At 47.6% G+C, this 14,362-nt stretch overlaps 2 protein-coding genes across 2 annotated transcripts; one reads left to right on the forward strand and one right to left on the reverse strand.

Moving 5' to 3' along the window:
- Positions 1 to 314: 314 nt before the first annotated feature.
- GLOD5 (glyoxalase domain containing 5) lies at positions 315 to 1,448 on the forward strand. Its single transcript, XM_010203151.2, has 3 exons — positions 315 to 479; positions 951 to 1,106; positions 1,296 to 1,448. The coding sequence occupies exons 1-3, from the start codon at positions 315 to 317 to the stop codon at positions 1,446 to 1,448; spliced, it is 474 nt and encodes a 157-aa protein (XP_010201453.2).
- Positions 1,449 to 6,097: 4,649 nt separating this feature from the next.
- On the reverse strand, positions 6,098 to 12,706 carry LOC104562892 (cis-aconitate decarboxylase-like). Its single transcript, XM_062007003.1, has 6 exons — positions 12,686 to 12,706; positions 12,043 to 12,097; positions 8,943 to 9,130; positions 8,691 to 8,780; positions 8,226 to 8,431; positions 6,098 to 7,016 (listed from the first exon to the last, which is right to left on the reverse strand). Exons 1-6 carry the CDS (start codon positions 12,704 to 12,706, stop codon positions 6,098 to 6,100), a joined length of 1,479 nt encoding a protein of 492 aa, XP_061862987.1.
- Positions 12,707 to 14,362: the final 1,656 nt, after the last annotated feature.

A 14,362-nucleotide genomic window follows, 5' to 3' on the forward strand; every position in this document is an offset into this window, starting at 1 on the left:
CAGAGCAAAAAGGGGTTGTGGGGTTTTTTCCTGATTTATGCCACCAAGCATCATGGTGACATCAGCCTCCAGCGAGGTCACCCAGCTGGTCCTTCAGACCTGGCCCCAGCCAGGGGCTCTGACATGCTCAGGTCCCACCAGAGCAAAGCAGGGATCTGAAGTCCTGTCAGAGGAGAATTTATTGCTTCTGTACTTGTGCCACCTGCAGGCAAAAAGCAAACTGCATTGATCTCATTCACAGTCCAGTTCACAGCTGCAGGGACCATTTCGCTGTGTAGCTGGATCCTCCTCACCTTCATGCTTTGTGGTTTTGCATGTTGGTTCCCAGCCCTGAGAAGATGTCCTGGAAGGAGGAGCATATGAGTCCACCCTCATGTTTCATCCAGCACTTGGACCACCTTGTGTTGACTGTGAAGAGCATTGAGGACACTGTGGCCTTTTATTCCAAAGTCCTGGGCATGGAGGTGGTGACTTTCAAGGTAATATGGGGCAGAGGCTTGGCTTGGGTCTAGGAGACCTAGAGCAGGTCACTGCATATCCATGGGGCCTCAGGAGTCAGCTGCCCTATGAATCTGCAGAAATCTCCTAGAGAGTCTGCAAAGAGATGCCAAACATCCCCTGCCTCAGTCTCCCCCAGTTGCCTCACCTTTGTTCCCACTACAGTGTCAGTCTGGGCATTCTTTGTGTGGCTGCCACACAGGCAGTCTGGAGAGTGCCCAAACTTGCAAATTTACATCATTCTGGTGTGGAAGTAGCTGCATGTGGCTGTAGGACTTTCTTGGGTCACTATCTCGAGGGATGTCATAGTCAGTTCTTGTCTTGGGTTGCCATAGAGTTATCAGGACTACAGCCAAGTCCCCAGGACTTTTAGGATTGCACAGGTGAGTGTGTGCTGAAAGCTTCCAGCCCAGTAAGTCTCATTGCACTTTGATTCTTTCCTTTGGGGGCAGGGAAATCGCAAAGCTTTACGTTTTGGCAACCAGAAGTTTAACCTGCATGAGGCTGGGAAGGAGTTTGAACCCAAGGCTCGGTGCCCAGTCCCTGGCTCTGCAGATATCTGCCTTATCACACATGTGACCTTGGACCAGCTGATGGATCATCTGAAGGTGAGTGTCCACAGGGCAGTGTGACCACAAGAGACATAAAGCCAGAGCTTGACAAGTGACACTTTCAGGGTCTGTGTCCTGGGCAATGTTGGAATTATCTCCTGTTTTCAGGGCTTGGGGGGAAGACTGCACAACACCCTGATAAGACAGCCTTAAACGTTAAATCCCTGCTGTTATGTCTCCTCCAAGGCCTGTGGAGTGATTATTGAAGAAGGTCCTGTGGCCAGAACTGGTGCCATGGGTCCAATAACATCTGTCTACTTCCGAGACCCTGATGAGAACCTGATCGAGGTTTCCAGGTACTGTACAGAAGCGACTGCAGACAGCAAAGGGAAACCTTAACCACAACCCATGCTCTGCCTGTGTCTCAGGAGCCAGGATGTAGAGGCCAGGCTTTTGATGGACACCTTGCAGCTTCAAGATTTTATTTTGCAAATGAAGGACAAATCTCAATTTCCAGCCATAAAATTAGGTGTGCATGAACCTTGAGAGTTTTCCCAAGGCAGCCAACTCAGCTCTCTGGAGTGTGAATCCTACTTTTATAAATCACAGCCAGGAAACTTCATGACCTTCTTGGCAGATCTGTCCTGCTGCTGCTGCAACATTCTTGTGCAGACATTTTTCCTGATGCCTGACACCCCTTTTGCTGCAGTTGAAGCCCCTCATTTCTACACTGTCCACTATGAACACAAAAGAACCTGTGTTTCCTCTCCTCTTCATTGTCACTTTTACACAGCTCAAGATTTCTGTCTCATTTCCCCTCCGCCTACTTGGCTTGATGCAGTCTGGCTGGCACTTGTGGCTCTCATACCAAGCCAGTGGTTTAAATCCAGCTATGACTGTTGAAATCCACGTCCTGCCTGGGCACTGGGAGCTGAGCCTCAGTGTCTGACACCCAAACTGCTCCTGAGGCTGAAGCTCTGTGGCTCATACTCAGCTCTGCATAAAGAGTCATAGGCTTCCTGTCACCCAGGATGGGAAAAGGCAGAGATGAGATGGCTTAATGTAGAGAAGAGGGTCTAAAACCACTGACATCAGTTAGGTTTATGCAGGTGTGAGGGGGAAATAAGGCACTGAGCTGATGCTGGCATCAGGCAGAGCCCCCAGCCTGGGTGTCCTGTTTCCCCAGTAAGGCAGCAGCAGGGCTTTGCTCTGGTCCCTGCATCAGTTGCGTGTGTCTGGCCTGATTATCCCAGCTGCCAAGGGCAGGATGCAACCTCAGACTGCAGCTGAGATGGATTTGCTTCTCATTTCTATGCACATTCCCGTGGACTGTTTCTCTCAGTTGTTCTTTTTTGGACTAGCTACCTCCTTGCAAAACTCGACTTCTGATGGCAGCATGTCCAGAGCTTGGGAGAGCATCTGCACCAGGGAGAGGAAGGTCAACACTCTCATCTCCCTGTGCCCAGAAAGAGCATCCAGAATCACTCCAGAAGCAACTGACTGAGAACATTCAGTTACTCGTGACACTATCATAAGTTTTCTTCTTTCTGTAATTATTTAGAAAGCAATTCTTCCATTATTTAAAAGGCATAAAACAATGAAGAAGGACTTGTGTGTCTTGAAGGAGAGCAGTTCCCCAGCTGGCCACTCTGCGGTAGCAATGTTCTCATCAGGGAAGTAGTGCTGGAAGGCACAGAGCACTCTTCCGACCTCTACAGTCAAAATCCTCCCTAAAATTGAAAGTATCTCTCAATTTGGTTTTGGGGTTCTTTTTTTCTGCTGGTATTTTGTGGAAAATCCAAGATTCTCCATGATGCTAAATGAAAATGTAAAGCCATAAAAAATTCAGGGCTTCAGATGATGAAAAGCATGTGCTGGTGACAGACAAAAGGTTTCAGCTCAAGTTGGACCGTTGGTGAGGGCTTGAGACAAGAGCTGCCATGAGGGAAAGTCACAGGCATCTCCTAATAACCTTGTGGCAGGACTCCCAGGCAGGGACCTCCAGGGATGGGGCCTCAGGGAGGGACCCCCATGGAGGAACTGTGAGGAGGGACCTCATGGGGAAGACTCTAGGGAGGGGATCCCATGGAGGGACCCCACGGAGGGACCCCACGGAGGGAGTCCCGTGTGGCGCAGCCCCCGCGGTCCCGGAGCCCGCGGTCGCTCCCGGCGGGTGCTCTCCAGGGTGCTGAGGGCTCGCGGCTGTGTCGGGTCGTGTCCGCGGGACCCCGCGTGGGTCCTACCATGGGACATGGGCGATGCCCACGTCAGAGGGACGACAGAGGCATCCTGCTCCCGCCAGACCTATCTCAGCTTTCCCTCATTCTCTCCTGGTCAGAGCTTCTCCCCAGACAAGTGCACAAGCCATAATGTCTGGCGTGGGGTTGTAGCTGTGGGTTGATTCCTCACATGGGTCCCGCCTGGCTCCACACTGTGAGTGTCCTTCCACTCACTGAGCTTGCCACCATAAATATGTTTGTGGAGAAATGTTTCCTTTTCTCAATTTGAAGCATCAGTTATCTTGGAACAGCAGTGGAAAGAAGGACAATGTCTATTTTCTTATTTGGCCTGAAAGGAGAAGGTAAGGACTTTGGTGGCACCATATTAATTGCTGAATAGCCCAGTGTCACACCAACTGGTCTATAATTTTCACAGGCCATTTTTTTCCTTGTCTCTTTTAAGACCTGGCTTCCCTTGCCAGGGTTTCGGGCCTCCTAATTAATTAAGTATATGAAAGATTTGCTGTTTGAAACTAGAAATAACAAGTGAGACATTTTCCTGGGCTGGGGTACTGAAGGCACTTTTAGTGTCTCAGGGTTTTAGAGGAAATACCATGAATGAAAAAGAAAAGAAGCTTTGGGTATGCCTTCAGCTTCTAGATGCTCTGAAAAAGCTTCAGCTGGTAATGGGACCAATAAAAGGGAAGTTGGACCCTCCCAGCCTTTCTGTGCCTTCCCTTCCTAATTTTATATATTGTCTGCTGGTAGAAGTCAGGCTTGCATCTGGTGGGACAGCCAAGACAAGAATGGAGTTTAGAAGGATTTCTGGATCCCAGGGACAAAATGTATCCTGAAACCCAACTGAAAAGCTCTGCTCCAGCACCAATAGGTAAAGGGTGCCAGTTCCATCCTCTCCTGCTCGTCTTCATTGTTTCATGGCATCACTGCAGAATAGTGCAGCAACCATGGAAATGAGAACATTGGAACAAATGGTTAGGACACAAAAACTACTGACTATCTACTGAGATGCATTGCTCCCTCCACTGAGGCCCATCTTGGTTCTGTCACATGTACTGATCCCCTTGACAAATGTTGAGTTAATGGCCAACTTGCAAGGTGTTGGCTCTGTGGGTTTCTGGTTCATTGGTCCATGAAACATGGAATGATGTTTTTGGTGATCTCACACCTGACTTGAACCAAGGAAAACCAGAAGGTAGTCACAGAAACTTCACAAGTATTTGAAATACGTTGCTTGATGGAGAGACGCTGGGTAATGTCTCTTTGTTCAACCATAGCCAGGCTTTGCTGGCTCATAGCCCTTGTTCTCACCAGGAAAAACAGCCTGCAGGGCTCAGTGGAAACCTATGACTCTGAAGAAATCATTGTCCAGCTTTCTAGCTTACCTTGTCCTAGCCTCTGTATTGGAAAAGCCTCTGTATTGTATGTCCTGATGGAAACTGAAAACCTGATGGTCTACATAATGTAGCATTAAATCTTTATGCAGAAAATGTATGTACTTCAGCTCTTTATTCAGATAGATTTAGTGTGAATATGCTAGACAGTATGAGACAATGGGTTAGCAGGTGGGCAAACAGTTTTGCTCTGACTGGGAAGTTCTCTGCATAGACCAGTACCAGCAAGCTTAACAAGGAAATGGCTCACATTCCTTCTTGCCTGTCTAGTCCTCTCTCAGTCCCTCTTGTAACCTTTACTTCTGCAACAGATTCTGTACCTACATTGTGATCATACTGGAAACAAGTCCTTTGGATCAGCAGTCACAGTATTTGTTTAATATACAGAGGAATATTGCATAGTTGTCTCTCTCACTGGGTTAGAAAGCCTTTCAGGGAATGGCTGCTCAGGAGCACAAGTACTGACCTCATCCCACATGGACAGAGCAGTTAAGAACAGAGTCTCAGTAAGATTTCCCTCCTCTCAGGGAAAAGAAACAGGAGTTTCCCAATGTAACTCACAGCATGTACATTCCCAGGTCACCATCCAAAGGTGCCCATCTCTGCATGGACCACAGAGACCACCTCTGGTGAGCCAGCTCTGAGTAGGTGCCTGGGTGATCTGCACAAAGCCAGAAAGATGATGTGGCACAGCCCCAGGACTGGCAGGGATCACCTCACAGGAAGCATGGAATGTAGGTGTGGGACTGATGCTGGGTTCCTCACCTATTAATTGCCTTTCATTCAGAGAACACATCCAGGTTTTAAGGGTTCTTGAAAAGTTCCTTTGACATAGAGAAGTGACAAACACTTCCCAGGTGCTGGGGAAATGAGAGGCTTTTGCTGGAAAAGTTAAAAAAAATCCCTCCCTGCCTGAAAGTTTTGCAGACAGGGCTGTTTACAGTAGCTGATAGGTTTTTCATCTGTCCAGCCTGACTAACTAGCCATGCTCCAAGAAGTGCCCAGAAGAGTACTAAGAATAGCACACATGTTGCAGCTGAACGTCTCTTCTTCCCAGAACCTCTTCTGCACAGAATGAACTTCAGATACAGCTTTCAATACATCTTGACACAGTTCTTTCTGGGGAACCAGCTTCCAGACGATACCCCAGGATCCTCAGAGGTTTCCATGGGATTGTTTTTGAATTCATGGTGGCTTTTCTTCTACTCAGCATCAACCATGACTTGAAATTAAACCTGTGTGCTAATTACTGACACAGACACACATCCTGCCTCATGGGTGTTATAAAGCATCTACTTGGACTTCAAGGGGTGGGAACTTTCCTGTGATAGGAAATCAATAGTAAAGCACCAATGGAGAAAGGAATCAGAGTTTCACCAGGATAAGTCCTTTACCAAAACCTCAGAGGTTTGCTCTCTCAGAGGCTGCAGGCCAGCTGGGAGCTATCTGACAGATTCTCCAGGTCATCCACCATTGTGATGATGGTTTCTACTTTTTCTTCTGGAAGCACATGAGAGGCGTTGGATCGAAACTTCTTCAGGAGCGATTCTTTGCTCAGAGGCTTCCTCCAGTGCCCATAGAAAGTGTCACATTTGCCTGTCAGGACATCCCCACTGTGCAGGAGCAATGCCACCTCTCCGTACATCTTGTCAAAGTTGGCCACGTTATCTTCAGGATGCTCCACCACCACTTTGTCCAGCAGCTCCCTCAGCTCTGGCCGGTGGATGCTGCTCTCCATGAAGGAGCTGAGACCCACCTCACCATCCAGCAGGGCAGTGCAGGCATTGAACTGGAAGGAGTGTCTAGCCTGGTGTTCAGAGCTGGGGAAGGGCCGGTTTATGTACTTTGACACTGGGATCTTCAGCACAATGGTGCGGATCAAAGAGGGGGAGAAGGACCCCGCGTAGTTGATGAAGAGGTTCCGCACAGACAGGGCAGCATCCGCCACCCAGTGCATCCCCAGGTGAGCTGGGAACCGCTTGAAAGCAATATCCTGCTTCTCCAAGAGGAACTCGTGGCGGTCACTCGGTGTGGACAGTGGTTTGGGATGATAGGTAGTGTAGAAAGCACTGAATCCAGAGCAACCAGGGATATCATCCAGGATGAAGGGGTTGGCCTCCATCCCTCGGGCAGCCAGCAGCGCTGCTTCGAAGCCCAGGCGGGTGGCATTGCCGATGTGCAGCGGCTTGGCTTGGGTGGCAGCGTTGGCCATGGGTGCCCCTGCCAGTGATGCGGCGATGCCCAGTGCGTGCGTGCACTGGGCCATGCTGAGAGACAGCAGTTTGGCAGTGGCAGCAGCACTACCCATGGTGCCAACCACAGAGGGAGGGTGGAACCTGAAGGGGAAATTGCAGATATGAGCATCCCTGCTTGCTCAGCACTGGGAATACCCAGCATCTCACCTGCCTATGGGATTAGAAATGAACTGCCAGGTCAGACAGCAGGAACCCTTCATGGCTCTGGTGTAGGTGGCATTCACTTCACTCAAAATTTCACCATTTAGAATTACAGACTCATAGAATTGCTTGGTTGGAAAAGAAATTTTAGATCAAGTCCAAGCCCTCCCCTCACCCTGCCCAGCCCACCACTAACCCATGGTCCTCAGCACCTCAGCTCCACAGCTTTGGGACCCCTCCAGGGCTGGGCACTCCCCCACCTCCCTGGGCAGCCTGGCACAGGGGTTGACAACCCTCTCAGGGAAAAAAGTTCTTCCTCAGCTCCAATCTCAACCTCCTCTGATGCAACTTGAGCCCATTTCTTCTTGTCTTGTCATTAATTACTGGGGAGAAGAGACCGACTCCCACCTCACTCCAGCTTCCTGTCAGGGAGTTGCAAAGAGTAATCATGTTTCCACTCAGCCTCCTCTTCTCCAGACTGAAAACTCCCAGTTCCCTCAGCTGTTCCTCATAAGACTTACTCTCTAGGTCCTTCACTAGAATCGTTGCCCTTCTTTGGACATGCATCACACAAACAATGAAACATCTACATGAAGCTTTGTTGGAGACAAGAGAATGAACTCAGCATCTCCAGAAAGCAATTTTTAACTTTCCCTGAGAGTATGTGGCTTAGCTTGTGTCCATACAGCCAAGCTTTCCATCTCCAGATAAATAAGGTGGCCTCATCTAATATGCCCAAGTGTAACAGCTCCTGGTTGATACTATACCTTGGTCCACACCAGGGCACTGCCTGGTGAATGCAGTTGGCACAGCCAGAAATCATGCCAAGGACGGTGACCACAATTAGGCTGCTGTATGCCTGTGAGACACTGTCTGTCCGGTGCTCTTGCCCTGGGTAGTTTAGATGATGACACTGCAGACTCAGTGGTAGTCCTCTTGATGGTTACTTTTGATATGAGATCATTGGGGGGTCATCAAAGGAATATGTGGTGCCTCATCAGCTCTGGCAGAACTGTCATTTGGCACTCAGTATGGCTTTACCCCAATCCTGAGTTCAGCTGGACTTAAGCTAATGTTTTGAAACCCTGAGTAGGCCTATTAACAGACTCACCAACCCTGGTCCTACTTGGTGAAGAAAAGGAAATTTACCTTTTTGGAATGTTGTGAGCCTCAGTGGAGAAATGCATAAGCCTTCCTTGCACTTCCAGCCCCACGTTAAATGCCAGCAGGAAATCCATGCCATTGGGTTTAGCGCTTGGAGGTAGCATCTGGGAAGCTGCCAGAAGAGCTGGCAGAACAGCCCCTGATGGGTGAGTAGCAGGGTGCCAGGTATCATCAAAGTCCATGGAGTGAGTCTGCCAGAGAAATGGAGATAAGGATGTGCTGGTGTTGGGGGGAAGGAAGCTGAAGGAGCTAAGAGATCCTTGCTGACATTGTTGAGGCTATGCCTGTAGCAACATCCACCCAGACATCCAGGGGTTCCCATGATGGCTGCTGCAAGACTGCAGAGGAGCCCACAACTTCTTGTTCCCCCTTACCCTTCCCAGTCACCAGTCAGCTTCCTGTAATGCTCACTAGTGTCTTTGAAGGCACTCAAAGGAGAGCTTGTCTTACCGCAACGCCGTTGGTGAACGCAGCCAGCGTGGGGGAGAGCTTCACGCCTGGTTTGCCATAGACAGAGCTCACAGCGACCGAGGAGTACAGCTCCTGTGAAAGGGAGGTAAGGATCTTGAGTGTAGCAGTGATTGTGTGATGCCAGAACATCCCTCTACAGCAAAAGTCCCACGTTAGCCACGAAATAAAGCCTTGGTGGTGGTGTAGGGCGAAAGACCACATAAGGACATGGTAATTTGGGGCTGTTCCTACCCGGCAGTACTGCAGAGCGATATCAAACACAGGCGTTGTGCTGCCCACCAGGCCAACTCCAAGGCTGTCAAGGATCATTCTCTTGCTCCTGTGACAGACAGTCTTGGACAAGTGTTCAGGTCGAACTGCGTGGATGAAGGATGCAAAGCTGCTGGTCACAGTCTCCTCTGGAGCTCTCCTGGCCACCACTGCAGCACCAAGAGAGAGGGGAGGGGGGGAAAAGATGCATGTGAGTGATGTGCTGACAGCTCATAGGTCTTCACTTTCTGGTCTTACTGAACTTATTGAAGGGCAAAGGCAGTTGGAGAGAGCAGGATATGGACAGAGTGTCCCTTGGGTCACACGGCTGCGTACAGCCCTACAGATCTGGGAGGTGACCAGGCTGTGAGCCTCTCCCTGACAATGCCATGTGGGCATGTGGTTTCAGACTTGGCAGAGTCTAGGAGAGGAGCATCATTGCTACAAGCTCCCTCCATAGATAGGGGAGAAATGCTCCTGCAGAGAGGACTGGCATCTTCTCTGAGCCCAGGCAAGCAGGCTAGTGTGAATGTAGTCCCTTTGCATGGGTTTTCAATGGTCCACAGCATGTCCTCTCTTCCACTGCCTTCACATGCTGTAAGGATTGCCTTATGCACCTCCAAGAAGGTTCAAGCAAAGCAATTTCAGGACTCAGCCACATCTTCCCACCCCTGGGTTTCAAGCAGTTTTATTTTGGTGGGTCAATACAAATTGTGTCCCTTTATCTGGAGAAAAGACAGAGCTGGTGCTCTCCTACGTTACTGCCCTGTTGGGAGCAAGTCACATGAAAGTAAAACTTCCCATAGCCTCCGTTATTTTTTTGGCAAGCAGGACTAGACCCAAAGCCTGGATTTATCCCCAGATTTGGTCCTACAAGGCACTGAGGTTCTTTCACAGTGGAGGTAAGAGTGTCAGAGGATTCAGCTCATGCTTCAGAAAGGGAATAAGCCAGAAGATCTTCTGAGCTCATTGTTTGAAGGGAAGTTTCTCCTGTCTCTGAAAACACCTTTGCTGGTAGATAAGCAGCAGCACATCAAGCTTCCCAAGGCAAAACTGGTGCCTATATTCATGACCTGTGAGGTAGAGCTGGGCAGACAGCACAAGCTGCTGTCACATTTGCATTTGGAAGTCACAGGGTCCAAATCTTTGGAAGTGTTCAAATTCTATGGAAAACATCCAGCTGGGGACCATGGCACTTTTAAATTCCAGCATCAAGTTGCTTTGTCTGGGTGAACTTATAATTCATAGAATTATCATTATTGTGACCCATTATAATTGTTAATATCATTTAGAGAGTGTATATGGGAGTAGGAAAACTGTAAAATTGAAGGTAGATAACATTTGCATGGTTGCAAATCCATAGATAGATGATAACATATACCATATAACATATACTGTATCACATATAACATATACTATATCATATAACATAGTATATAACAGGCAACATGTATTATATCTATCTAATTTTTGATATAGCACATGTAATAGACAACATGCAATATATAACATATACTGTACATTATATCATATATGATATAGCATATAACAGGTATCATATATGATATATAATGTATAATAAATAACATATAACATCTAATATCTAGTAGATAATCTGGTATATAATATACAATGTATAATAATATATCATGTAGCATTTGTAACACAATGTATGATATATATTATATCATATGTAATACATATGACATGATATATGAAATATATTATGCAATATGTAATCAATATGTCTGTGGGAGTTACACAGAAATGCACACAGATAAAAGGTGTCATTAATGTCCAAATGAAACTAAGCACCAGAAAAAGTCAAGGGGAGTGAAATAAGAAGATGAACAAACTTTGCTTCAGCATCTTACAGGAAAGCTCACCCAAACAAGCAGGTACCTATGACACTTTATTTTTGAAGTAGAAAATATCCTAAGTGACAAAAAAAAAGACCATTCCCTAATTTCACTAGCTTGTATTCATTCTTAAATGTCATGCCTACTGACTCACAGTTTGCTTGCAAATGTATTTGGACTCACCTAGAGCCCAGGAGTCTAAACCTCACTTGTAAACACAGCTGAGAATGTCATCACTGCTGTGACTCACTGAAATGAAATTCAGCCCTTGCAGCAGCCCTGTGAAATCGATGGCTATAGGAATCTGCCCCACTCAGCAGTTTGGAAACCTTCTGCTGACAAAACTATGTCCTCTCTGTGTGCTCTGTGAGCATCTTCGGCACAGCACGGATGAAAGCACCGATGCCCTCAAGGAGAAGGAAAGAGTGAAGCCAAAGCAGATTGGAGAGGCTGCAGGAAAATCTGCCCAAATCACACTGCATCTATAAAACTTTGATTGCTTCCTTCCCATCATCAAACTCTCTTTGTCACCTCAGCAGGCAGTGAGATTTTTTTAACCCTTTGGTTAAAAGCACTTCATAACTCCAGTGTTTTTGTCCCATGTGGCAGCTGTGCTGCAGAACTTACAAAAAGAAAAGGACTCTAAGACCAAATAGATCTGAGTGGATTATTGTTACTTCTCTTGCTCTGAAGCATTCATTAAGTAAAATTCAGGGCATTTGTTGTATTAATAACACATTTTAAAATAAGTTAACAGACAAAATAGATTGAGCTGCTACACAGCCAAGTTCTGCTTTAATGTGTCTGAGGCAGTGAAGCTGGGGAGGTGCAGCAGTGCCAGCAGATCAGGTGGAATAAAGAAGTAACAACAAACGGAGGAGTTCAGGATCAGAGGAATCCTGTGACAGCTGCAACTTAAATATCTGGTCAAAGAAGGAGAATTTGAAAAGCCTGGCTCTAAATCAGTGCAAGTTTCTGGTTTAGTGCAGGGCTGGCAACCAACATTTTAACCACTTATTGCTTTTCTCCTTGTTCTATAGCAGCTGATGGCAATAAGCACCACGACCCACCCCAAGCACACTGTGTTTTCCAAGAGTGGGAAAAGTTTCTCTCAGTGCCCTTAGCCCAGCAATTTGGGGTTTTATTTCAAAGTAAGGACATGATTATTTTGGGATGCTCTTTAAAAACCAGGATAGGGAATGCTGTTCTGCAGAGATACAAACCGTGAGCAGCAGTTTTGTGAACTTGCCGGGAGCTTGCCAAGAACTTCTGGGATTTCTAAAGACAGAGAAAGAGCATTTTGTCACCAAAGCTGCTTGAGCTCCTGCAGAGCCGTTTTACCGGTTGTGCCTCTGCCGTGGCATTATGAGACACTCACAGATCAAACCAGCAGATAAAACTAACTACATCTTTAAAGGAGAAAAACAACACCCAAAACCACCCAAAATATTTTCCAAAGCTCAGTTCAGCAAGGATGCCAAGAGTAGCCAGGGAAATAAAGCAGTACAGTAGAAGGGATAGCACAACCTCTTCAGACCTACCATGATATCCTCTCACGGCTGCAAGCAGGACCAGCTCAGAGTAGACACAAGAAAAAAGCCCACAGCACATCCCAACAGCCAACACCCAACATCATCACCATCCAAACCACTTTTGGGATGCATGAAAGGAGTAGGAACAAGCAGGTAACTATGAATAAACTGTCTGTGAAAATCATCTGGTTTTGCTGGTGCCGGGACAGGTTTCCATTCAATGTCACGACAATTTTGACTGGTCAAGGAACTGCCTGGGAAACATTGTAACCTCCTCAAAGAGCAAAAGGAAAGATCAGAAGCGGATTAGTCTGGTAGATGAAAGAGTAGTTACCTGTAAGGTTAAGTAGCCCATGCTGCTGGCTGTCCCCAGTGCTCGATGCCCAGCTCTGCACTGCTCTATTCCAGAGCTGGGAGAGGTGCCCGTCTGAAAGGTGCTGTGCTCTGAGGGTTTATATATGCTTCTGAAAGGCAATTTGCTTTTTGTTTTTTTGCAACTGAATTTCAAGTGTGATGACATCAGCCTCTGGGGACTGAGAGGGTGGGGGGAATAGATGAGGAGGGGTGGTTTTGCTTTGCCGGACAGAAGGGAAACCCCCCTGTTGTCAGGAAATAAAATACGATTTAAGACAATAACTGACAAAGTTCAAGGAAATTCCTGTCTCCAAAATGCCACAGGTGCCAATGAGTGAAGCAACCGGCCCCAGGCTCCTCCTACAGAGGAGGACTATAAAACTGGTACATACCAGGAAATGAGAGGGACAAGAGCATCTTCTCATTGAGCCGAAGTGTCACCAAACCAGGTAACCCGAGCTGCAGAGGGAGAAGCGTAGCATTGGTGGTTTTCTTTGATGCTTTTTCTTGAATCCATTCAGTGGTTTGTCATTTGGCTGAACTGTTTCCACAGCTCTCCTCCTTTGCCATGCTCAGCTCTGCGGTGCTGTCTGCCATGTGCTGCCAGTTCCTGGAAGCGGGAGTGCAGACATGAACTCTGTTGCTTCTGGGGGACCCTCGTTCCCAAATGACTATTGGGACTCTGAGGGCATGCCATAGTGAAGCCTGTGGACATTGATTTTGCATGTTACTTAGTACAGAGTAACAGCCTGGTGTGATACACTCTGCATCTAAAAGCAGCCTGAATTTTCTGCTGAACGCTAGGCAGACCTGTGCACTGTAAGTGTGCATCTCAGGCAACTCTGTGCTGCTTTCCACCAGAGGAGAGCCAGGATTGTGATGTTTAATCCAGCTGTCTAGCCTTGTTGTGCACCGCTAATCAGGCTGGGTGCTGATCCAAAAGGAATTACATTTCGGGCTCTTAACATGTTTTTCTTGAGAGATGTGTTTTCTCAGAGCTGTGTAAACAGTTGTTATCATTAATAAGGTGGGGTGGAAAACCTTTCCCAAAAATGCCACTGGGGAATGTCTGAAAATGTAACACTTTGGTGTTTGTGTGTGTCACATGGCGTGCTAAGCCCTGCTTCAACCTCTTGTGGAGGGAAAGACCAAACACCAGCATATTCCCCTTAATATTAATGGAGGTGAAGTGGCACAGGCAGCACAAAGCAGATGCACACAGTGATGTCTGCAGAGCTCAGGTGTAACAGCAAGATGGAAAGGGAGTGCAGAGGGGAATCACTTTTTCTGGAGGGTATGAAGGGAACTTAATGCAAGTAGGGTGGCAAGTAAAGCAGAAGGTGTTCAGAGGCTGCAGCCCAGCCGGCATTCCAGCCATGTGGGCATGGCTCAGAGGCCATGCTGATGACAGAGGAGCCAAGGCAGAGAGGGAGGACCTCACAAACCATTTCTGCAAACCCCAGGCTGAAGAATGCCAGAGGCAGGTAGGAAAAAGAAAGAAGATATAGGAGGCTGGGGGACTGAGGGACTGGTTTTGGCTTTGCCCTTGCTGCATGAGGGATTTGTGCAAGAGAAGGATCGCCCTGGGCTGCCCCATCTGTTTGGTAGAGACAGCTCTCTGAAAGGTCTGGCAGCACCCCAGGTCTCCAGGTGCCTC

Source organism: Colius striatus, chromosome 13 (genome assembly GCF_028858725.1).
Source record: "Colius striatus isolate bColStr4 chromosome 13, bColStr4.1.hap1, whole genome shotgun sequence".
In the NCBI taxonomy this organism is placed as follows: Eukaryota; Metazoa; Chordata; class Aves; order Coliiformes; family Coliidae; genus Colius; species Colius striatus.